The following is a 24,867-nucleotide window of genomic DNA, read 5'->3' as shown; positions in this document are numbered from 1 at the left end:
GATGTTTCCCTCTCTTTCTCCTTCCCTTCTCTTGTCTCTAAAAAATAAATAAATAAATAAAATCTTTAAAAAGTACAAACAGGGAAACAGTGAAAGAACTGCTCCTCTCAGCCTTAATTTAAAAATAAGCCTATAGTAAAACCCAAGTAGAGAAGACAAAAACAAAGGCATAAGAGAACATTGTGCCTCTGACACCCGTGATTTTAGCAAACAGTGAACATGAACTAAGCCCTACTCAGATAAACAAAGAACTTCACACTGAAAGCCTATTTACCTCAGTTCCTTCTATCCAGTACATCATGTCCCACTTTCTTTTTTTTTTTTTTTTAAGATTTTATTTATTTTTAGAGAGAGGGGAAGGAAGCAAGAGAGGGAGAGAAACATCCATGTGCCAGAGAAATCAATCAGTTGCCTCTCGCGCGCCCCCAACCTGGCCAACAACCGAGGCGTGTGCCCTGACTGGGTATTGAACTAGCAACCTTTTGGTTCACAGGCCAGTGCTCAACCCACTGACCCACACCAGCCAGGTCATGTCTAATTTTCAGCCAAAATTTACAGAACATACTAAAAGATAAGAAACACACAGTTTGACTAGACAGAGCAGGCATCAGAGCAAGGCTCATGTGGCAGAGATGAAATTTAAAACTGATTAATATGCTAATGAATGTAAAGGAAAAAGTGGACATGAATTAACAGATGGGTATGTTAGCAGAGACATGGAAACTCTCAGAATGAAAAGGAAGTGTGAGATTGGTCGCTCTCGTACACCCCCTACTGGGGACCTGGCCCACAACCCAGGCATGTGCCCTGACTGGGAATCAAACCAGTGACTTTTTGGCTTGTAGGCGGGTGGGTACTCAATCCAAAACAGAAATGCAAAGAGAAAAATGAATGCAAGAGAACAGACTATCCAAGACCTTATCAGAAGACTGCGGGTTCAATCCCTGGCTGGGGCACATAGGGGAGGCAGCCACCCGATGATTCTCTAAAATCAGTAAGAAAATGTTTCCTCGGGTGAGGATAAAAAAAAAAGAGAAATGTGGGCAGGGATGGACTTCTGTCAGGGGAAGCCGAGAAGGGGGTGTGGTGTGGAAATGGCACCACTGATCTCTCACTCCGCCCACCAGCGGGCAGAGGGCTCATCTCTCGTTTGGAGTCTGATAACAGCAGCCAGTCGTCTGTCAGCTCTGACCTTGGGCCAGGCCAGGGCACTCCTGGGAAGATGCTCATGTGGGGCCATGTGTCCAGCTTGGTTCCCAGCAGCAGTGTGACCCCCTGAGCTTCCAGATGCCATAGAAAGTGCAACACGTGTTCCAGGATCACTAGATTTTTCCCACATTGAAGCGGACTCTGACCCAAATAGAAGGCAAAGTCATCACAGCTGAGACGGATCTTGGGGGTTGAGCTGGTGGAGGCCCACACGGCCTGCACACCCAACCTCTGGGGCCCAGCCTCCATCACAGCCACTTGCCTGCACCCGCCTGTCTGCTGCTGCTTCCAGTGAACCCCCTGACCCCGGGCTGAGGCACAGCAGGACACCCAGAGGCCTGAGCCCAGGCACTGCAAGACTCAGGGTTGAGAATGGGTGTGTTCAGACGCAGTCAGTTACAAGCCTGATGGGGTTTTCGGTCACAGGCCACCCAATGCCAGTTTACATTGGAACACACAGCCCAACTGCTGGTTTGAAAACAGGACAACCACCACCAGCACACGCACCAGACACAGCTGCCCTCTCCGGTGTGCCATCTGTGCGATGAAGGGCGCCAGCCCTGTGGGGCTTTCTGATAGCGAACGTGTCGTTATGTAATTTGAATACTGAAGTGGTATCAAAAGGTTCTATCTTTGTGCACTTGATTTTATTGAAGGTACAAACAATGCTTTTGGTCATCTTTGGTTGTAGACCAGAGGCTGGCAGAATGAACCTGGAGGTCCTGTCGTGTCCCCTATGCCTGCAGGGGAGGAGAGTCCTATCCGGCCAGGTGGGGGCACAGCCACCGCCAACCCCCCCAGCACCTGGGCTCCTAAAGAATCTCTTCTCCTCAGAAGCCGAACTGTGTTGCCCAAGCTTCGAATTGCTAGAACGCAGACTGACCCTTGCTTTGCCAAGTGTGGTGGCAAAACTTTGTTTTAAAATTAGGAATTGAAGAACCATCACTTAATTTCCTCAGCGATCTCTTTTCGGATCTTTGATTCCTCTGCAGCCAGAGGCTGAGCTACTGTCTGGTGTCACCTGGGGAGAGGAGACTCATGTCACACTGCCCACCTCAAGGGCCCTGGCTTCACATGGCTAAATCCTGACACGGGTGAAAAAGAGAAAGGCCTGGAAAGCCATCTCGCTGCGGGGCCTCTGACTGCGGGGAGGAGGGAGGCCCAGGGGCCGGGCCCTGGACTGCTCCTGTCCCGCCAACTCGGGGGCCCCCGGGCACTGCTCCCTTCTGGGCTGAGCTTGGCCTGCACACCTTCTTTTCAGGGTCTCTTCCCAGTGCTTCAGAGGCTATGGGAAAGCGCCCCCCAGAAGTGTGAAGATGACAGGGCTCAGGCTCGGAGGTGGACTCCCACGAACACAGGAAGGGCCGTGTGGGGACAGTGGCTGGCTTGTGGTCAGAGCTGGTGCGGCTTGCCCTGCTCGGTCAGTAGTGTCATGGCCGCGGCGTAGAGGAAGTAGCCCAGCACGAGGAGCAGGGCGCAGGGCAGGGGCCCGATGCAGAACAGAGAGGCCACAAAGAAGGCCAGCAGCAGTGACAGCAGCGTTCGGTAGCTGCCCAGGAAGCGCAGGCTGAGCCTGGGGCCCCGGACACGATTGGCCGTGCGCCCCTGCCCCACAGGGCTCAGCAGGTGCCTGCTAGCCAGCCCAGGCTCCATGAGGTGGTATCTACAGAAGCTGCCGAGGAAGTCTGCCCGGGAGCACAGGGCTGCCATCTGGCCTGCAAACTAGAGCGGACAGAGGCACAGGGAAGTGGGCAGCAGGCAGGGGCCGCACTTTCCACCCAGCCCCTCCCCACAGCTCTAAGACAAAAGGGGCACAGAGGCGAGGATGCAGCCCCCCACTCACACTCACCCTGTGGTTGATGGTGGAGGACAGCCGGAAGAGGAAGCGGACCAGGCTGGCAATCTCATAGCTCCGGATGGGCTGTAGCTCTGAGTCCCCCTGGTATTCAATGTCAAATCTTCGCAACCCGTTGATGATCTAGAAGCAGCAGGAGAGGTGAGCCCCAGGAGCAGTCCAGGAAACACACCTTTGCACACAACTCAGCAGAGTCACCTCTGCTCATGGGAGATGGGGACAGGCCGGTGAGACCCCCAGCTACGCTGCCTGGAGTGGCCCGCAGAGCTAGGCCCCTCTGGGATGTGGGCCTTACCTGGTACCGACCCAGGGGTGTGAGGATGAGTCCGTCCTCACCCACGATGCAGTCGGGGAGCTGCTTCTTGCCATTCTCATCCTGAGTCGTCCCCAAGGCGAGAGTGAGCTGGGCGAGCTGGGCCTCACTGAGCTGCCAGAGAGAAACTACCTGCTCTCAGTTTCCAGGTGAAGGGAGGAAACTCTTCAACCCACTGGGCCCCTCGCAGTGACGACGATGGGACCCAGACACGGCACTGCAGGCACAGGCCAGCGTCTCCCACACAGGCCCAGGAACCCTTATGGCAGAACCCATGCTGGGCCCGGGCCCATGGCTGAGCAGTGGGACGAGGGCCACAGGACCCCATCCGGGGAAGGGACGGCCTCACGGCTCATACTCGGAACATCTGGCACAGGTACTCCAGGGCCTTTTCCAGGTACTCGTCTGTCTTGCGGACACTGTCCTGCCCCATGTCGTCCAGGTCATTGGCTGGGTAGGAGCTGTTTGTGTCTGAGAAGAAGCCCAGCCATGACAGAAAAGGGCGACCGGCTGTGCTCTCCCCACACTGGTCGGAGATGGACTTGGCTGTCTGCTTGGCCTGCGTGATGAGCTGGGCCAGGCGCAACACCTGCGGGGCAGACGGGAGGTCAGCCAGCTCTGGTGGAGCCGCTTCATGACAGCCAGCCACCAACAGACCAGCAGGCCGCCCCGGGGGAGCCTGCCAGGGGCCAGGAGGGGTGCCCTCCACTTAATGAAGAGTCTGAAAAACTAAGATGCATATTCTATTTGTGGAAAATTTCCAACAAACACTGCTTCTATTATCAGAGATAAACTAGACTTCACTGAACAAAACAGGGGAGGGGGAGGAACAGTGTGTACTCAACACCTAACCTTCCTCCGTCCCCCAAATGCGTGCACCCTCTCTGGCTCGCTGCCCCAGGGGTTCAGGACAGCCCTGCGGCTGGCGGAGCCCCGACACACTCACCAGTGTCCGGACCTCTGGCCCAAACATCGGGGTGTATTTGCAGTCCTGGCCTTCCAGGCTGTAAACGTGGCTCTTCACCTTGAAAGAGGTGTCGGTGACGGCCGGTGGCCAAGACGACAGAAAGCTGCCGGGGAACGTGGGAGCCGCGAAGAGCCGGTGCTGGCGGTGGGGGATGACGAGCTCGGGCTCCAGGAACAGCTGCTCGCCTGGAAGGCAGGACACAGGTCTGGCTTCAGATTCCAAGGACACAAAATACCCAGTTACCACTGGCCAGCTCCCTAAGTGCCTCCTGAGGTTTCTGAAGAGCAGTGACCATGCAGCAAAGGGCCCAGGTCCGGAAGCTCCCAGAGCCCCTGCTGGGCCCAGCCGGAAGGCCAACACTTGCCAAGAGACAGCACAGGGAGTTAACGCCCAACAAAGCAGGCTTCGATGAAAGCAGGACCAGGACCGAGAATGCCACGCGTCACCAGCCAGACAGCTCAGGGATCTGCTCCCCTCCTGCCAGGCACACCGGACTCTGGCCCAGCGTGCTGAGCTACGGAGAAGGAGGGTTCAGCCAGGCTCAGACCTCCACCTTGCCGCTGGGCACCAGGACTCCCCACGCCACTCCCTGCCAGGCCCCCTACAACCGTGAGGCACATCCAGGGTCTGGGGGTCCCCCTCTAAGTGCAGCTTCCAAAGGCTAAGGGCTTACCTTTCTGGATCATCTCAGCTAGGTTGGGCTGGGCAAAGACCTTGGCCACTCGGAACACCATGAGTGCGTTCTTGGGGCTGACCAGGTCGGTGCGCAGTGCACGGCTCAGGAAGCCCACGAAGAGCTTGGTGTACATCAGCAGGTTTTCCTGCACAAAGGGTGCCCTGGGGACCGGGCCACTAGTCAGGGGCCAGATCTCCCACTGGGGGCAAGTCCACATGGTCCTTGCCCCCCCTCCCCAGTCATGACCTCATGGAGGTATCAAGAATGGAGGCTGTGGGAGTCTGGGGATGGCAGAGGAGGTGGCAGGACAGAGACTGATAAGATGTAGGCCCACTGAGGACAAAGGATCCTCCCCAGAATGAGGTCCTGTCTGAGAGGGCCAAGGCCGCCAGGGCGGCCGAGCGATGCGCAGGAGGCGGCAACTGGAGGTGCCGATGGGGCCGGCCAGGAGATGTCGGGGAAGTGCGGCAGCTGCTGTGAAAGAGCTGCCGAGGGAGGTTTGGGGATGAGCGGGAACATACATCGGAACGAGACAATAATGGCAAGGCGGCAGAGGGGAAGCAGGTGACTGTTATTTCCACGGAAACCAACCCCGGGTCCCGGGCAAGGCACAGCAGAATCAAGGAGGGGCAGCCAGTGCCCCCAATGTGCAGGACCTCAGAGGAGAGCCCCAGCAGGCCCCCGGAGCAGCTGTCCTGGGGAGGGCAGGGTGCCAGGCTCACCATCTCTCCGACACACAGCGAGCCTGGCCATCACTGCTCTGAGACTGCTTGTCGGGCGCGTACCTCCAGGGCTGCAGGTAGCTTAACCACATCTCCAGGACCTGTGAGACGTGTGTGCACACAAGTGGGCTGTGGGGGACAGGCTTGGGGACAGGCTCTGGGCCAGATCCTTGGGCCGTCTGGCCCAGGAGGCAGCTCATGGGAGCAGAAGCACGTTTCCAGCTGCGGGGTTTGACTCTGCTGGGGTAGGCTGGGGGCTACCAGGTTCTGGCTTCTGCCTGCACTCCCCTCAGAGGGCACTGGAGGGACTCAGTAACCCCCCTGGGATGTTTAACCCTCTCAATATCCCTTCAGAAGTGGGGCCACGCACAGCTCAGTGACGTGAGACAGGACCCACACTCACAGCTCTGAACGATGCATCCAGGGGCCAGTGGCCAAAGCAGTGCTGCAGGAAAAGGTAGAGCTTCTGCTGGACGAACCTCGGGATGGCAGCCCTGCAGGACAGGAATTGTGCACCTCAGCAGCTCAGCACCCCCTGGGGGCAAGACTTGGTATTTTTAGCCCCATTCTTCCAAGGAAGAGAGACTGTGGTTCAGAGAGGTTAGGGAACAACCCAAGGACACACTGGGTCGTTCGGTCCAGTCGAACTGCGTGTCAACTGCGTGTCGTTCTGTGTGTCGTTTGGTCGTTCTGCGTGTATGGCCATGCAGGCGGCCGTACAGTGTGGCTCCTGTACTTGTCAGCTTGACTCACGGCCCCAGCCCTCTCCCTGCCTGAGGAGGGGGAGGGGGCCGCACAGAACTCGCTCTTGTGGCAACTGATCCGCCCTGCTGTGAAGGCCTTCCCAGCCCATGGGTTTTGCCTGCCACTTGGAAGGAAGGGACAAGAGGGACAAGAGGACAAGACAGGGCCTTTCCCTCGCTAGCATGGCTCTTTCCACCAGAGAGGGCTGGCCTGGAGGGAAAGGCTATGAAAGCCAGAGAAGCAGCTGGGTGCCCCCACCCACCTCTGAGGCGAGGGTGGGGGTGAGGAGACAGAGCCAGGAGGGGACACAGTGACTGCGCACCTGACCCACCCTGCAGAGGCCTCACATGCCTTTGCTCACCTGGCCCACATGCCCTGGGGAGAGGTCACCGTGGGCAACACGTGTGTGGAGGACATGGAGGCAGGCGGAAGCACAGCGGCCTGGCACACAGCCCCACACCTACCGTTTGAACTCCTCCAGGGGGCTGGTAGCATGGGAGTGGGCGGAGGGAGAGACCTGCTCGGGCTTCAGGCTGTTGGAGAAGGCGTGCAGGTGCTTGATCAGCAGGCGCACCACCAGCACGTGCTCCTCGGTGGGCGTGAATGACTCCTAAGGTAGAGAGGGGCATGGTGTCAGAATCCAGATCCTTCTGAGATAGAACCCCCAGGTCTGACCACGTCCCACCAGGGCCCATCTCTCTGCTCTCCCCACAGGATTTGTGGGCCAGGCTGGAAGCAGGACCATCTGGGGCCCCACCCAGCCTGCCACCCGCTGATGACCCCGGCACCACAGGGTCTGAGACTGGCTAAGAATTGCAAAGCCTGCAGCGTGCCCTAGGGCAGTTGCTGAAGCAAACAAGCTGGCCTAGTGCTTCCCTGCTCACTTCGAACCCCTTATCTGAACCCCCCTGTGGGTGCCTTGTCGTGGCTGTCCATCCGGGTCATCAGGGGTCCTCACCGCCTGGCCAGCCAGAGGATGAGGAGCAGGGGGCGGGCAGGCCAGCATCCCATCTGGGATCTGGACTCAGGATACTCCCCGGCCTCCCTGGTATGTGCAGACAGCTCGCTGTGGCCCATGGCTTCCCTTTTCCAGGTGAAGCACTCCCTGGTTCCTCCTGCTGCTCCCCCTCCGGAACACAGCCCTCCCCGTGCTAATGAACCTGGAGTCAGCGCAACCCCAAAGGCCAGACCACCCGCCATCTCGTGAGCCGAATGCTTGATGCAGAGTCCTCGTAGGATCTCTGAGAGCCAGAACTGAGAGAAAAGCCTGTTTGCCAGCTGTTCAGGGGCAGAGTGCAGGGTGGAGCCCCCTGAGTGACAGAGGACACATGGGAAGGCAGGACCCACTGCCCCCACTCCACACACTCTGGCTGTCCAGGCTGACATACTCCTCTCCCCACACTCACCCCCAGCCCTCTAGGGTCTCAACAAACTTGTTGGAAGAGGTCTGGCAGCCTCATCCCAACGCAGAGCGGTGCTGAGGCTGGTGCAGGCCCCACCTCCTGGCGCACCCAGTGACACAGACCCCCACGGGCTCAGGAAGCCAGCCTGCTGGGCTCTGCTCCCAGTACTGTCTACACAGCTCTCCCTGTCATGGAAATGCCACCACAGGCCAAGGTGACACACCCTGCAGGTCCCTACATCTAGGGATGATACTATGGAGCAGAAGGTAATTTTCTTCTGCTTATCTGCATTTTTAAGCCTTTATGCAATGAATTTGCACTATTTAACAATAATAAGATTGGGCCCTGGCCGGGTGGGTCAGTTGGTTGGAGTGTTGCCCTATATACGAAAGGGTTGCAGGTTCCATTCTCAGTCATGTATCTAGATTGCAGATTCGATCCCCCCAGCTGAGCTGCATATGGGAGGTGGCTGATCAATGTTTCTCTCTCTCTCAAATCCATACACATATCCTCAGTGAGGATTAAAAAAGATTAGAAGGGCATCAATTCCAGGCCGTAACTCCTGGCCAAGAGCCCTCCCCTTTCTCATTCCTGGCCGCTCACCCTTCCAAGGACACGCACAGGGGAACTGGGATGCCTGCTCCCTCTCTACCCGTCCTTCCTGCTGTTCCTGGAGAGCCAGGCTCCCCGCCACAGGCCCCCAGCAATCACACCGCAATCCCCTCAGCTACCTTCCCTCTAGGTGTGTCAAGTCAGTCTTTTCCTCCAATTCCACACCCTCCTGAGCCAAAGCCCCGCAGGACTCTGGCTACAGCTGCAGGTGGCCTCCTCTACCTTTTAAGGACACTTTTCCAAAGCCCAGTCCAGGGCTCTTGGCCCCGGCTGTGGAGTGAGTGCAGCCAGGCACTTCTCCAGGGATCCTTCCCTTAGCTGAATGAGATCCTCCCAACACAGGCTGGAGCGGCACCCACTCCTGTGGTCAGCTGGCCCATGCTAAACCTTCTGGAACATTCTCTTCCCTTCTCACTGCAGCTGCGGCTGCTTCTGAGCAGAAACCCTGCTATGTGCTGCACGCTGACTATTCCACCCCAGCAAAACAAGATTTTGTACCTTGAGTTCAAATCCAGTGCTATGTGAAACAGGCCCTGGCTGTGAGCATGGCTCCACACACACCATTTGGCCGTTTCTGCCCAGACTTCCGGGCTCATCTCATACATGAGGGAGCTATGAGAAAACACCCTGCAGGGCTGACCGCTAATCTATCACACTGGTCATTTCTGCCTAAGCAGACCACAATCTTCATGAGGTCACAGCTCACTCTTGTCCACTTGTGGAGGACTCCATGCGTCCACAAGAGGCTGAGCTTGTAGAAGGCCAGGCCTACTTGCGCAGGGACCGACCGCATCTCCAGGTGAGAGGGCCAAGCCCAGAGTTCTCCTGCCCCTCTGCCTCACACAGAGGCTCGGGTCAGCAGGTGCACTGCCCATGGCCCCTGGGCCCCTGCATGCTCGGTCACTTCCTCAGTACCAGGCCTGCACTGCAGGGTGAGGCAGGCCATGGCACAGGCAGAGATATTCGCTCCCTTGAATCAGGGCCAAGCATGGAGCCCCCACAACACCCGAGAACTTGTGACACCTCAGCTGCCTTGAGGCTTGGCCAGGCAGATCTGATGACCCCACAGCCAGCAGGGATCCTGTGCCTCACTCCCTGCCACATGGCTGCACATCCTAAACCCTGGCCACTCTGCAAACCTGGAGGCCAGGCCAGGCTCCCCCCTGAGCCCCAGGACCCTGCTCTGTGTGAACAAGGTCTCTGCAGCAGCCCCAGCAGGCTCCCAGCCATGCCCTCGCTTTACCACTGCACTGATATGAGCTCTGTGGCTTACACCACAGGGCAGGGGTGAAACGGAACAGATCAAGAGTAGCCAGTACTTGGTAGGCGTGGAGGGCCTGGAGGCTGGGTTGGGCAGGGCTGTGAAGGGCGCTGGAGACACTGAGTCGGTAGTGCAGAACCTCCAGCTGAGACAACAAAACACAGAAGCCAGACAGGGTGGAAGAAGGGGAGGGAAAGGGGAGAGTGGGGAAAGAAAGAAAAAGTGAAAGCCCATAAGTAAGGAGAAAAAAACAAAAAACAAAAGCACGTCAGTGACAATCCTAATAATCACGGCCCACCAACCTCAGGCCAGTGAGACCACCCTCTCAGCAACCCAGACCAAGCCCCTCCCAGTGGCACCTGCCAAGCGGAGGAGTAGACAGACCCTCTAGGTCACTGGGGCCTGAGGGACCTTCCAGCTCCCTGAAGCCGGCCTGCCTCAGTTTCCTTCCAGAGGCTCCCGCTCTCCCCTGACCCTGCTAGCACTGCGCATGCACGCTGCAACCCGCCAGGAACCCAGGTGCCTCATTAGGACACACAGCCAACCACCAAGGCCCTGAAGGCCCGAGGCTCAGGAAAGAAACTTTCTTAGGAGCCAGTTCTAGATGGAGACCTTCCTGCCGAGAACACAAAAATATGAAATTTACTGGACTTCCCTGGGTTGCCCTGAGGAGAAATCTGCCAGCACACTCCCTATGTGTCTAAGATCCAATCAGTGTTCTGTCCTGATGGTGGCTGGTTCCGAAAGGCGGTGCGGAGGTGAGTGCAGGCTCAGCCCTCCAGGCCTTGCCAAACGCCCTCCACAGTGGACATTCTGGATACGGTTAAAGGAGGCACAAATGCTCCCTGGCTCTAATTCTGGGAAGACCAGCCTCTACCTCACCAGGGGCTCCCAGCCTCCAGATACATGGAGACTTTCATCAGTCCCGATGGCAAGAATCTGGCTACGGTCACACATTCCCAGAGGCAGCTGGAGCCCTGAGCCCGGGACACGGGGATGACAGCTGAGCAAGCATGCTGTCTGGCCCACCCTGGGACCTTCCGCCCTGCCTCCCCGCGAAAGCAGCCCTCCATCAGCCAAGCCCAGAGGCAGTCCCAGCACACACCCTGACCTGGAAGGCCATGCCTGAGCAGCGTGCGTCACACGGGAGAGGGCAGAATAAGTGTGCCAGACTCCAAGGAGACAGGCGCAACCAGAGACACGCAGAGCAAGGACGGGAAGGAGCAGAGCAAGGGGGTGTTAGCTGCTCACAGCCTTCCTCTGGGCCAGACCTTGGGCTCAACTACAGTCCTCGGTGAGGATTCCAGGCACAGTTTTCCTACTGGGTCCCTGCCTTGGCCTGTGGAGACACAGGGCAGCTCCACACCAGCCTGCAGGGCTATAGCCATCCTTACTGCCCTTCCAGAAGCGCCACTCAGCAAGCTGGGTGGGGTGGAGGCCAGGCCTCCAGGGAGCGAGCATGCACCGCTGCACCCAGTCCAGCCACGGGCACACTGGGGGACTTCCGGGAGCTACGCTTAACTGCTTCCCTAAAACCAGCGTTTGCCATGATTTCCATATGGTGCAGATGGAGCAGACCTCTACAGCAGTCTTGCCCGGCTTCTGCCACACACTGTTTTTTCAGGTTTTGTTCTTCTACCTCAATAGGAGGCAAAGGGCTGAATGTCCCTGGGTGCCTGGTGGGAATGACCATTGCCCTCCCCACCACCTGCTCCCAGCCATTCTGAGCAGCTCTCACTGGCCCCGTGGTCTGGCCAAGAGGAAGCAAATGTGGGGAGAAGGGGAAGGCCCCCTGTCCCAGCACAGAAAGGCTACTGCCCCTTCCCCACGTGGACTCAGAATCCTCACAGGTGACAGACAGCCCAGAAAGGCCTTTCTGCCTCACACATCTGCTAAAATTTAAAGTGGGCGTGTTTCCACTGGCTCAGAAGACCCAAGAATAAGCAGACCAGGAAGGCAACGCAGTGAAGTGGCTTCTGCCTCTGCAAGACCAAGCCACATGCACAGGGCGAGCGAGCCTCCCAGGATCCCACGAGGAAGCCAGGAACATGCAGAGTCCACTCTGGAAGCAGGAAGGGCAGCGCAAGAGTTTTGTGACGTGAGAGGCCCAGCCCGGAATAGAGCCCCCTGTTCCCCTCCTCCTCCTGTGTGACATCAGGGAAGGGGATTCGGGGAGCCCTGCACTTCAGAAGAGCAGTGATGGGGGGGCCGCACCCCAGCCCTCCACACGGAGAGCACTGGGGCCACGCAACTGGCTGCTGAGACTCCGCAGCAGGAACAGAACCGCCACTTCTTCCCAGAATCACGGAGGGAAAGTTACAGACAGCCATTTCCCATTTTTAAACAAACCCCATGTCCTAATTCTTAAGGAAGCTTGTGAGGGTTTTGTCTGGCAGTGACGAAAAAGCCAAGTCTAAGGAGCCATGCACTGCAGTCTCTCCGAGCATGAACCCAAGTGCCCACCTTACTAACCGAACAGAACCGTTCTGTTCCTGATGGGCCAGTGGGCCATGGGCCCCAGGGACAGCAACCCTGGGAGGGTGCCAGGGTCTCGACCCCCTCCACACCTCTGCACATGAGTATGCAGCCCAGCCAAAGAAGGGGGAAAGGCAAGGAGAGGAAACAGGCCAGGCCACATGCAGGAGGGCGTCAGGCCCCACAACCAAAAAGCCTGCGGATGCTCTGGAGGAGGTGGAGAACCAGGGTAGTGGGTGTCTGCTGGGCGCCCCCTCAGCAGAAAGAGGCACTATGATGGTAGAGGGGGACCCAGATGCGACTCCCAGGAGCATCAGCAGCTCCCCTGCCCCCAACAGTGCAAGCACCACCACCTCATCTGCTTCCACTACTGGGAAGGGGGCTCTGGACGTGGCTCGGAAGGACCCCAGAGGGGACAGGCCTCCAGCCCTTGGGTGTGAGGCGGCCACACAACAAAATGCAGTTGCAGTGCAGCATCTCAGTGAGGGCTGGTGGCAGGCTTGTTCCCCACCATCAAGGGTCCCTTAGCCCTTGGAAACTGACTGACACCGAGGACAAGAAGTAGCAGGCTGACCAGACACACCAGGACCAGAGCAGGGGATGGAAAGAAAAACTGTGGTGACATACCTTGGCATGAGGGGACTGCATTTTTTGATACATCTCCAAGGAGTAATGATGAAGCCACATTTCAACAAAAACCTGCAAAAGAGCATCAGGTGGTCAAATGAATTAGCAAGAGTGTCAAGACCAATGGGGGAAAGGACAGTCCTTTCCACAAATGCTGCTGAAAAAACAGGATATCCACATGCAAATGAATGACACTGGACCTTTTCCTAATACCACGACAAAAATTAACTCAAAATGGATCTAAGACCTAAATGTGAGAGCCAAACTTATAAAACTCTTAGCAGAAAGTATGGGAGAAACCTTCATGACATTGAATTTGACAATGGTTTCTTAGACATTACTTAAAAACCACAGGCAATAAAGGAAACACAGACAAACTGGATTTCATGAAAATGAAAAACTTTTGTGCATCAAAAAATATTATTGAGAGTAAAAGAGCAACCCACACTCAGTGGATTGAGCATGAGCTGCAAACCAAAGGGTTGCCAGTTCGATTCCCAGTGAGGGCACATGCCCGGGTTGCAGGACAGGTCCCCAGTAGGGGGAGCATGAGAGGCAACCACACATTGATGTTTCGCTCCCTCTTTCTCCTTCCCTTCCCCTCTTTCTAAAAAAATAAATAAATATTAAAAAAAAAGGAACCCACAGAGTGGGGGAAAATATTTGTAATTCATGTATCTGATAAGGGATTAATGCCCCCAATATATACAGAATGCCTAAAATGCAGTAACAAAAAACAAACAAACAACCCAATTAAAAAATGGGCAAAGGACTTAAATAGACATTTCTCCAAAGATAGACAAACAGACAACAGGACATGAAAAGGTGCTCAATCCCACTAATTATTCCAGCAACACAAATCAAAATTGCAGTGAAACACCACCTCACATCCACAAGGGTGGTTATAACAAAAAAGCAGAAAATAATGAGCGCTGGAGGGGAATAACTGAACCCTCATGCACTGCTAGTGGAACATGAAATGATGCAGCCACCGTGGAAGAGATTTCAGTCCATTGACGAGATTCAGGAAAATACGACGGGGCAGCTGATGGTGGCTCCAACAAAGGATTTCACAGCGTTTTGAACAGTGAAAGAGACGCCAGGAGAACTGTGTGAGGTCGCAGGGCACTTACTTTGAAGGGAACGGAAGTGTCATTGTCCTATGTATAATATTTCTCATATTTTTTCTTCAATAAATGTTTCTATTTCTTGCATTACATGGCTGCACACTTTCTGGACACTACACTAGACCCTTAACAATGGTTAAGATGGTAAATTTTATGTTATGTGTATTTTACTGTAACTTAGAAAGAAGCTTTAAAGAAAAAAAGTACTAGCATTTCAGTCCAGGACAGACCCCTCCAGTGCTGTCCTATAAGGCCATGCCGTGGTCACCTGCCACCGCCCCAGGCCAGCGGAGCCCACAGTCCACACTGACCAGGAGCCATCTGAAGCACCAGGCTCCTTGGGGAACAGGGAAGATGGATTCCAGCCATCCCACCTCCCAGCTGTGACAAGAACATAGAAGCCTCTAAAAACACAGCAACCCACACGCCAAGAGTTATACACAAGGTGGGAGGGTCAGAATCCCATCTTATCCACATTCCACGTTGCCAACAATGTCTGTTGTTACCAACTCAGCCGCAGAATCCTGCGTCAGAACCAGCTGGACCTCACTCTCCAAGGTGAGACAGCCAGGCCTGGGTGGTGGCCGGTACTGTGCGGCGGCAGTGAGCCGGACCAAGCCTGCAGGAGAACCTGGAGCCGCACAAGGGCAGACAAGGGGCACTGCTACCTCCCAGGTGGACCGGGGACACAGAAGGGCTGGGGGTTGCCTGCTGACCAAGGTGAAGGCTTCAAAGAACTCTATTCAGCATCATGAAAATGTTGCCGGGGCAACATTTACTATCCACAGGACAGTGACCACAGAAAGCACCACTAAGCACACGGGAGTGGGTCAGTGCGGCGGGGTGGGGGTGGGGAGAGCATTCACACAGACCCACTGGCAACTGCAGGAGTGGGCACTGCTTACACCACCATGAGAAAAACAAACAAATCTGGGTGGACAGGGCATCCTGGGATGACAAACACTGCCAATGAGATACAGGTTAGGCAGGTGGGTAAGTTTCTTCCCGTCTGTGTTCTAAACGTCACGGAGGTCTTCAAGCCTCTGCCCCCCGGGGTGGAAGGTGGCTGAGCCGTTTATCTGAAATGAAAGCAGGGAAGAGCCCCCGTGGTCCTCACCTGCAGCAGAGTTTCTGACCTCCAGATCTCATGGGACGCAGGGTCTGCGTTCACAGATGTCTGATGAGAGATGTGTCGCTTCAGGAGACTGGTGTGGTGGAGGCCGTAGGAAGCGAAAGGCATGGATGGTGTCCTGAGGGAGACACCGACACAGGCCTTTGTTAGGGGCTCCCACTGTCCAGGGGCGACCTGGACATCAGAATCAATGACCACAGGAACAGCTACAACCCACTGAATCACACGACGACCCCCGAGTCTGTGCTGATATGTACAAATAAATAATGGGAAGACGAGAGTCCCTAATCAACACAGAAGTGATGAAAATGAAAAAAAAATCACAACTTAGCAACCCTCGTATTAATGACTGATCTGGCCAAGGGTTGCTAACACCAGTGATAACTGCAGAGTCTGTATCTTCCCATTAAATCCCCCTTTTCAATGAATTTAGGCACAAAGCACTTAACTTTGCAGCAGGAAAACACGGCCAACACCCCCTTGGCCCAGTGATCGAGCTAATGCTGCCAATAATGGGGCCCATTGCCCCCAAGGGCCAGTGCTGCCACCAAACAACACCCAACCTGAGAAAATAACTGAGAAGCCAGGTCAAGGGCACTCCACACACACCTAGACTTCACGCTTCAAAGGTGTCAAGGTAGGAAAGATCGAGATTCAGTTCCAGACTGAAGAGGACTAGAGAGACAACTCTATGTAGTAAGTAACCCCGCGCTGCATCCTGGTTAGGTGACAGCTATTAGTGGGGCCTGAGGACTAGATAGTGGCCTTGAACTAACACTTATTCCCTGGTTTGGATATAAGTTCTGTGGTTACGAAGGAGTGAACTCGCTATTAGGAAATACACTCTGAAATATCAGGAGATAATGGGCATCGTGTCTATAACTTACTTAAGGGCCCAGAAAAAACACATATAAATAGAGGATAAAAACAATTTGGAGATCTGGGTCTATGCATAATATAAAGAACCTGTGTAGACCCACAAAGGGTCTAAAAATAGCAACTGTTTTTGTAAGTCTTAAATATGTAAAAACAAGGAAACAAAATCAGTGTCAGAAAACCACTTGGCAGCTGCAGTCTGCCTTTCTGAGAGGGCGTGAATCTGGCCCACCCCAAGTCCCCCCCCTCCCCTTTCAACCCCCCTTTCCTTGGGTGCCTCTGTCCACACATGTGAGCTTGGGGTACGGCGCGCGCCAGGTGTGGGGTAGGCCAGCATGTGCAAGAAAGAGCCTGCCTGCCGCCTCCCAGGGAAGCAGTGGGCCAGGGAGGCGGGGGAGGATCAGAGGAGCACAGGCAGTGGCTGTTGGGGCAGGACGGTCTCCTGCGGAGGGTCAGCTCAAAGGCCCCAGGTCACGTTAGGGCTGAGATCGGCCGCACACACTCCTTCAGCACAGTCCAGTCTGCTCAGACCGGCACGAAAGGCTCTCCATCCCGGGACCTCTGGCTCAGGCCAAGACCAGGGTCTGGAGCTCTCAGATTCCCTTTACAGTCGTGCCTCATGTCATGTTTTGGCCAACAACACAGCGCGTGCTCACTTCAGTGGCGCGTCTACTAAAACTGGACCGATCCAGAGAACATTAGCGTGGCCCCTGCGCAAGGGTGACTCACACATGCGTGAGGCTTTAAAGAAAAGGAAAGAGCCCACAGCGCACACACTCAGCGGCAGCCTCCTGACAGCTACAACGCAGCTGGGAGGCTTCTGCAGCCTAGGGGTCTCTGAATGTGACACTGCACTATTATTTGGTCTCCTTTTCTTTTTTTTTTAACTGGGCTGTTTTTAAAAAACCAGTTCAGCGTTGCCTAAGTGTACAGAGTTTATAAAGCCGACGACAGTGCACAGTAATGTTCTAGGCCTTCACCTTCACTCACCACCCACTCACTGCCGCGCCCAGAGCAACTTCCGGTCCTGAAGCCCCAAGCAGGGGAAGTGCCCTGTGCAGGGGTGTCACCTTTTATACCACATTTTAACTTTTCTATGTTTACTTTTTAAGTCCTTTTCTTTATCAATTGACTTTTAGACAGAGGAAGGGAGACAGAACGAGAAAGAGAGACATGGGCTTGTTGTTCCACTTACTGATGCTTTCACTGGTCGCCTCTTGTGCGCCTTGACCAGAGGTGGAGCCCGCCACCGTGGCGCCTCATCAGGATGAGGCTCTCACCAACTGAGCCACCCGGCCAGGCCCCTGTTCTACGTTAGACACACGAACCTATCCTGTTACAACTGCCTGCGGCACTCAGTGATGTGCTGTGCGTGCAGCAGCCTAGGAGCAACAGGCTGCACCATACAGCCTCCGTGTGCAGTAGCTCACACGATCGAGGCTTGTGTAAGTATGCTCTACGTTTGCACAACGATGAAATCACTGATGACACTTTTCTCAGGATGTATCCCCATCATTAAGTGATATATGACAGTCTTACTTGCCCACAGGTCAGCTCTTCTGAGGCTGCCTACAAGGTCTTTCTTTCCAGAACTACCAGCCCGGCACCTTCAACCAGCGTGCAGCTCCGAGTCACCTGCCACCCTCTTACCACCTTAGGGTAGGGCTTAGCTGCTGCTTGTGGGGAGGGCTGCTATGGGCAGAATGTAGCCCGTTCTCACAGTAGAGCCCTGTAGCCACAGGGCCTGACCACTGACCAGGGATGGCCACTGAAAGCCAAAACACAGACCCCTGCTCACCCCTGCCCTCTGGTCCGTGCTATGGCAGCTGGGGTTGGGGAATCTCAGACATAGGAAACACCAGGGAGCCCTGGACAAAGAGTGGCACCACTGTCCCATGAGCAATGCCTACCGACCAGGCCGTTCCCTTGCAGAAGGGCCAGGGTAGCCAGAGAGCCTACCTGGGAGCTGGGGAGGGACTGGGCCCCCCTGGGCTGGAGGAGAGCGGGGGGAGCACGCTGCCTTCTGTGGGCAGGAACCACGACAGGTACCTGTCCACCAGGATGAAATAGGCGCAGTCTGAAGTACGGACGTGGAGGGTCCCAGGGAGTGGCTGGGAAACAAAACTTGAGTCAGTGCGTGGCTCTGGGCAGCGGCCCAGGCTGCTGAGCCCAGCAATCACACGAAGGCCCTGGGATGTGGGATGTGGGCTGTGCCCGCGGCCAGTCCACTGAGGGTGGTGCCAGGAGAAAAGCTCCCACCAGACACCCTGACGAAACCCGCAGTCCCACCCGTCCCAACATCCAGTGGGCACCTCCTGCAGGAAGCCCCACCTGCCACTCTTGGTGCCTAGGTTAGCACACATCCCCTATCAAGTCCGCCCACCCGACTGTTCCCCTCTGTGAGGATGATCAGAAGGACAAAGGCTGGAGGAGGAAGGAGAGGAGAATCCAGAGAAAGGAGGCAAGGAAGGAAGAGGAGAAACGGAAGGCAAAGAAAGGCTGGCAGCCGGCTCCCAGGCAGGTCCCCAGCTCCCCCTGCTGGATGAAAACAAAAGCCCAGGGCCATGGCCCCCAACCCTCACAGGGTCTCCAGAAAATCGCTCTGCAGAGAGGAATTCTTTCTATACCTTTTGAGTGATGAGGCTCAAAGCGAAAAAGAACATGTAATACTCGAACGGATCTGAAGGCAGCATCAGGGGGCAAACGGCAGAGTTGCTGGGCCACCACCCCAACCCCTGCACTGTGCTGGCCACCCCGGCCTCCCTACCCATGGTACCAGCAAAGGATACTGAGGGCCAGGTTCAGGCCGAGGCCCCCGGCGGGGGGAAACTGGACCTTGTTGTGGTACAGAGGGCTGTCAGGGAGCACGCGCTCCTGGATGGACGCCTTCACGGGGCCCTGTGGGGAGAGGGAGGCAGGCTCGCAGGCAGGCTCCGGCTTGGCGCCCCACATGCAGCGCAGCCCTTTGGGAAAGCTGCTGAGGTGGCGGCCAGCACATGGACCCTGCCCGTGGGAACAGCACTATGCTCTGCACAGCACCTGAGCCAAAGAGTCTTTACTTGGAATCTTTCACGTCCTCCTCATAAAGATCGGCAAACATCAAGGGCCCCTGCCCACCCACCACCCCTGCAGCCACTGGGTAGGGCTCTCTGCCCCAAGCACAGCTCTCACCCCCATGGCTTACTTACGGGCAGGTAGGAGACAGGAAAATCAAACTTATAGTCTTCAGCTTGAAGTTTATAAACCAACTTCATCATTGGGCCACTGAACATGAAATTAAACCAACAAGAATAGGGCAAATGAACCACAGACCACTTTGCTTTGACTGGTTTCTTAACTTTGAAAAATACAGTGATTTAAAAATTGGGTTGCCAGAGGACACATCCAGTTCCTCAGGTGACAAACCTACCTACCCAGGGTCTAGAAATTCCATCACGAGGCTGTACTCTACAGGGCTCACGCGTCCCTGCAAGCAGCGGAGGTTCCAGCCGAGGAGAACGCCATCCAGGCTGCCGAAAATGCTCTCTACCAGCCACGGGAAGATGGCATGCAGCTCCTAAAACAGTGTGTGAGTTGGGCTTTGGCCGGGCCTGCTGCAGACAGTGCCCACTAGCCCACTGCTGGGCCATGTGCCAGCTCCAGTGGATCACGCGCTGCCCACTTCCCTAGCTGGACCTGACCTCTGGGGATGTCACTCCCTGGGCCAAAGGCCCACGGATAGCCCGGCACCCTCAGGGACCCTGGCACAGCTGCACCGACAGGCACAGCAACTGTGGATTCCTTCACGGTGGCCCCATGAGATACTGAGCAGTGCTGCTTCTTATCTGGGCCAGTTACACAAGTCAGCGTCTTTAAAGTTCCTTAAAAATGTCAAAAACTAGCCCTGGCTGGCATAGCTCAGTGGATTGAGCGCGGGCTGTGAACCAAAGTGTAACAGGTTCGATTCCCAGTCAGGGTACATGCCTGGGTTGAAGGCCATAATCCCCAGCAACTGCACATTGATATTTCTCTCTCTCCCTTTCTCCCTCCCTTCCCTCTCTAGTAAATAAAATCTTTAAAAAAAAATGTCAAAAACTTCTCATCTGAAGAGAACTTTATTATAAAAGGTGGCAACATTCTTTCTCAGAGTGAGCCCTTGAAACCGAGACTTGCCACCATTTATTTGGCAGTTGCCCCTTTCCAGGCTGGCTTCTTGAACTTACCCCATTTATTACTGGACATTTCTGGGGGTGATACAAACACACTTTCGGTGCTCAGATCAGGTTTGTCACCTTCGGCACTGCTGACATTTTCAGCTGAACACTTTGTTGTGGGGGCTGTCCTGTGCATTACGAGGTGCTTTACCAGCACGCCTGGCCTCTACCACTCAATGCCAGTAGCACCAACCCCATGTGACAACTAAAACTGTCCCTGGATGTTGCCAAGCACCCCATGTGGGATGGAAGCGTCCATAAGGGAAAACCATTGGTCTACACAGTCACACATTTACATGTGTCTGCAAACGTCACAGTGACAGTGCCAGGTCAGGCCTCCATGCAGGGCAGTGCTTGGGGGTAGGAACCGGGGTCTGCAACAACATTGTCAAGGGCAGTGACAGACACGCCATGAGACGTGCCTCGAAGAGACGCCACAGCTAGCAGAGCTGTACCTTTGCTGGAAAATCCTCGATGACTTTAACCAAGTCCTGGCACCGCTGTGCAAAGGGCTTATTTATAGAGTCAGCTTTGAGGCTAGCCTAGGGGAAGAAACCAAAAAAAAAATCATAAGCATGTTCGCTTGGCGGCTGTTGATGATATTCTGGCTGGAGTCAAAACAGAAGCCCAAGTGGCAGGCTTGGACTTCAGGAGGGAGACACACACCACTGGCCTGATTCCCTAATACCTCCTACGTCAGGTCACGCACGTGTCAGTGACTTAAAGGATGCTACTAGAAGAGAGGCTGAGGCCCCATGCTCTCTAGACCAGCAACTGTGAGGCATCGCCAGTTACCTCAAAGAGCTGCACGTTCTCAAATAAAATCGACTTCTGCCTGGCCCATAAGCAGGGGGTCAGCCCCACACCCAGGAGAGGCCCCTGGGAGCAGGGTTCCCCTCACAGACCACAGCATCCACCAGGTGTGTGTGCACGAACTGGAAATTCCCTGTGTGACTGCCCACCCACAGTTCACACGACTATGATCGTCGGTAAGAATGTCCAATGAAATGAGGGTGTCTTTTGTTGCCATTTAAGCCCTTACCAAACTATCCTTTATTCAGTAGCTAATGAACCTACTGAACCTTCACAACCTGAAGAAACAGGCAGGTTCAAAACCACAGACGGCTCCAGCCAGGTGCTGGCACTAATCACAAAGGCGACGGAAAGAGCAGAAGGCATTCAGGGACAGAGCGAAGAAATCTACCCGAGGTCATGGGGTGTGCGAATCCTGACTACACCAAGAAAAGAAGCCGCTGCACAAATGAAGATCGAGAGGAAGTGCCCGAGTTTCAGCAAAGAGTTATCTAAGGCCTTGTCCACCTCCAGACAAGGGTGGAGTCCCTGGGGCCTCAGTCAGAGCCAATGACCTGGGCTGTGGAGGCCAGGACTGGCTCTATCGGCCCAAGTGAGTTCACTGAGGAAGAATGTCCTTCCAAAGAAATGTTTACGTGAAGTATCTTCTGGGAACTGAAATCTGAAACTTTTACCACTGACATTTGCCTCACGCTCAACTTCTCCGCATCATGATTAATATTTACAGTGCAGGCCTGGTCGTCCTCAGCAAAGCGGTGTCCTGCTATCTTTCACTGATGACAATTGTAATTATTACTCTTTTGTGTAAGAATTTACAGTACTTAAAAATTCAAATGTACATCCTTTTGAGTCACTGCTCTTCCTCACACCCCAAGAAGCAGGGGAAAATGGCATTTGAATCAACTCGCCTTGTAGATGAGAAAACCAGGGCTCAGCGGGTGAGTAAATTCAAGGTCCGGCAGAGGCAGAGGCAGCCTAAGGATTTCAATCCCAAGTGCAGTGCTACTTCCATCACACGCCCCCCAAACAACCACTGCGGAGTTTAAGCCAATGGAAAGAACTCTCCAGTCCCCCAGCTTGGAACTACCATTATGTGGGCACTCACAGGGGCACCTGATACTTACCAGCAGGAAGCTGGGCTGCTGCAGGTGAGGGAACGCCATAGCAGCCTCCCGTGGAGAGTTGAAAATGGCTGTCTTAGGAAACCACTGTGGAAAAGCAAGGATGAAATCTCAACACCTGGCCAACCACAGAATACTTACTGCACTGCTTCACAATGCCCAGGAGAACCTGTGTGTAACTCAGCACACACTGCACTGCCATGCCCCACGCATTATAAACATGCTGTTCTCACGAGGTCCACAGCAGCCAGCATCAGAGCCGACTCCGTGGTGGTGAATCCTTGGGAACTCGTGGCCGTGCCTGTATAGTACTTGCTACATGTAAGGCCTGGTTCTAAGGGTTCTCCATGTATTTCTCACTTAATTCTCGGTGTTTGGCAGAATTCTAAAGGTAGCCCTTCGAGTGCCCATCCTGGTTATTCAATCAAACATTCATCTAGGTATTGCTGTGAAGGGACTTCACAGACACCATTAAAGGGTCAGGTCAGTGGACCATAAAATAAAACACAGCTGTTCTGGCTGACAGCCAACATGGAGACAGGGACCTCAGTTCTACAACTCCCAAGAACTTGATTCTGACAGCAACCTGAATACATTTCGAAGGAGATACTTCTCCAGAGCATGCAGATAAGAGCAAAGCCAGCCCATACCTTGATTTCGGCCTTGTGAGACCCTAAGCCGAGAATTCCAAGCCTGCTTATAAAATTGTGAGATAATAAAGGGGTGACATTTTAAGCTGCTAAATTTGTTACGCAAAAAGAAAAAGAAAAGAAAAGAAAAGAAAAAGAAAATACATCCACACAACAACCCTACAAGGTCAGTACAGATGCGGAAACGGAGACAGAGAGAAGGCAAGGCCCTGGCCCTCACCAAGCTGGTAAATGGCAGAACCAACATTCAAATACAGAGACCCCCCCCCACCACCCATCTCTCACAGAGACAGGTGGGTAAATCTCCCCTGTTACCTGTGCTCTAGGAGAACGAAGGGAGGGGTGAACAAGCCCTGCCACAGGAGCCTTGGTCTGGCCACCAGAGAGTCAGGAGCAGCTCTCCATACTCCTACCTCTCTGCCCGCTCAGGTCAGGAGATGAAATAATCCAGACGTGACTGCATAGAGAGGAAGCCTGCCTCGTTCCAAGGATGGGCTAACTGACGGCTTTCCTGGCACAGCCCTGCCCATGGCCTGAGTAAAGGCACTGAGGGGGCAAGTCACAGCTTAACTTGGGTGGGGAGTGGCTGGGTGCAAGGGGGTTGCGTAGGCAGTTGAGGGGTTGACAGATGTGCCTATCTGCCACTCGGCAACACAAAGACTTCCAAGGTTTTTCTCAAGTCTTTTTTTGTTTATTTACTTTTAGAGAGATGGGAAGGGAGGGAGGAAGAAAAGGAGACAAACACCGACCTATGAGAGATACATCAGCCGGTTGCCTCTCAAACACGTCCAACTGGGGACCTGGCCCACAACCCTGGCGTGTGTCCTGACTGGGAATCCCTCTCACGACCCTTCAGTCACAGGCCAGCACACAATCCACTGAGCTACACCAGCCAGGGCTCAACTCTTAAACTAACTCTCAGTTCCAGTTTTGAGAAAGACTTAAAACACATAAAACACCTCAGTCCTAAATCAAATGGCCAAGAGAGCTATTCTAAAATGACCAAGCGTTATAAAATCCTGAACTGTTTGCAAAGGGCAGAGATTTAGAGATGAAGTGAAAGCACCTCCTTGCTCAGAGGAAGCTTGCAGAGGCAAGGCCTGAAGGAATGAGGCCAGAGGCGCCAAACTAGGAGTCTTTCCAAGGGTAGCAGCGTCTGTTCTCTGGCCCTGCCACAGGCAGGTGCCCCCCATGACCCCCTTCTGCACTGTGCACCCAGCGTTTGCTTCATCCCACCACTTCAAAGACCACTTTTTGCAAGAGCTGCTTCGGACCTTGCCTGGGGGTTTCTTCCGGGGGCGGCAGCCCTCGGTCGCCGATCCTGTCAAGCACATCATGCTCCTGCCAAGGACTCCCCCTAGCTGCTCTAAGCTACCACAGGTGAGGAAACTGAGGCTCGAAAAAAATCGAGCCTCCCAGGGAAGAAGGCTCGGGCTGAGACTCACACCCAGCTCTTGCTCCTACACGGTTTGCTGAGTCCAAGAGTAAACTTGAACTCAAAGCTCTCCTTCCTCTCAACTCAATCAACGAACGTTAACCGAGCACCCACCGGGACGGCATGGGCGAGCCGCGCGGGAAGGTGGCAGGAGAGCGCAGCCCGGACCCCCGACTTCCCCGCCGGCCCGAACCCGGGGCTCGCGGAGGAACTGAGACAGCTTCGGCGGAAGTTCGGAGAGGCTGCCGGGACGCGGGACCATCCTGCGCGTGGCTCTGGCCACTCACCTGTGGAGTCCATAGTTTCGTTCATCTCACCGTCTGCGGCCACCATTCAGTTACCCGGCGCCGCGGTATCGTCATCAAGCTGCGCGTGGCGTCACGCCCCCTAGCCTGGCGGGAAACGCGCCGCTACCTCAAATGGCGCGTGCGCAAAGCGACGGTGGCCCAGGTTGATGGGTTCACTTCTGCGTGTGAGTGCGCGGTAGGTGCGATGCCTCTGCGCCCCTCAAGCCTAAACTTGTGCACTGAATCTGCGGCGAGCAGCGCGCATGCGCATCAGGAGAAGCTGTTAATTAGGGCCCTCAGAGCGCTCCTCCAAAGGGGCGTCCTGGCGCGGAACAATTACACTTTGTGCATTGGCTTCCCTTCGTCACA

At 54.9% G+C, this 24,867-nt stretch overlaps 1 protein-coding gene and 1 non-coding gene across 4 annotated transcripts; one reads left to right on the top strand and one right to left on the bottom strand.

Moving 5' to 3' along the window:
• Window positions 1-1,821: 1,821 nt before the first annotated feature.
• SMPD4 (sphingomyelin phosphodiesterase 4) lies at window positions 1,822-24,862 on the bottom strand. 3 transcript variants are annotated; one of them, XM_028528850.2, is made up of 20 exons: window positions 24,499-24,862; window positions 22,130-22,213; window positions 20,648-20,734; window positions 19,413-19,555; window positions 19,188-19,263; window positions 18,789-18,897; window positions 18,627-18,679; window positions 17,959-18,110; window positions 15,109-15,241; window positions 12,865-12,936; window positions 9,821-9,907; window positions 6,951-7,096; window positions 6,146-6,236; window positions 5,743-5,843; window positions 5,018-5,181; window positions 4,324-4,529; window positions 3,736-3,966; window positions 3,360-3,491; window positions 3,059-3,187; window positions 1,822-2,931 (listed from the first exon to the last, which is right to left on the bottom strand). In XM_028528850.2, exons 2-20 carry the CDS (start codon window positions 22,166-22,168, stop codon window positions 2,602-2,604), a joined length of 2,481 nt encoding a protein of 826 aa, XP_028384651.1. In that variant the 5' UTR covers window positions 22,169-22,213; window positions 24,499-24,862; the 3' UTR covers window positions 1,822-2,601. The 3 variants fall into 3 exon arrangements, with proteins under 3 accessions (XP_028384651.1, XP_028384653.1, XP_035869509.1); XM_028528852.2 differs by lacking the exon at window positions 9,821-9,907 and having other exon boundaries at window positions 24,499-24,861; XM_036013616.1 differs by lacking the exons at window positions 20,648-20,734; window positions 22,130-22,213; window positions 24,499-24,862 and having other exon boundaries at window positions 19,409-19,497.
• On the top strand, window positions 16,648-16,754 carry LOC114510541. Its single transcript, XR_003685701.1, has one exon. It is a non-coding gene; the product is annotated as a U6 spliceosomal RNA (small nuclear RNA).
• Window positions 24,863-24,867: the final 5 nt, after the last annotated feature.

The sequence above is a fragment of the Phyllostomus discolor genome, chromosome 13, assembly GCF_004126475.2.
Source record: "Phyllostomus discolor isolate MPI-MPIP mPhyDis1 chromosome 13, mPhyDis1.pri.v3, whole genome shotgun sequence".
NCBI lineage: Eukaryota > Metazoa > Chordata > Mammalia > Chiroptera > Phyllostomidae > Phyllostomus > Phyllostomus discolor.
Note: the sequence above shows the minus strand (reverse complement) of the source record. Positions and strands in the feature narration are given on the sequence as shown.

Coding starts and splice junctions, on each gene's coding strand:
- SMPD4 (XM_028528850.2), bottom strand. CDS start 22,168: ATGGCGTTCCCTCACCTGCAGCAGCCCAGCTTCCTGCTG. Junction 6,237..6,950: donor CCCCTGGAGGAGTTCAAACG/GTAGGTGTGGGG, acceptor CCTGTCCTGCAG/GGCTGCCATCCCGAGGTTCG. Junction 5,182..5,742: donor CGCTGTGTGTCGGAGAGATG/GTGAGCCTGGCA, acceptor CCCGGTCCCCAG/GGCACCCTTTGTGCAGGAAA.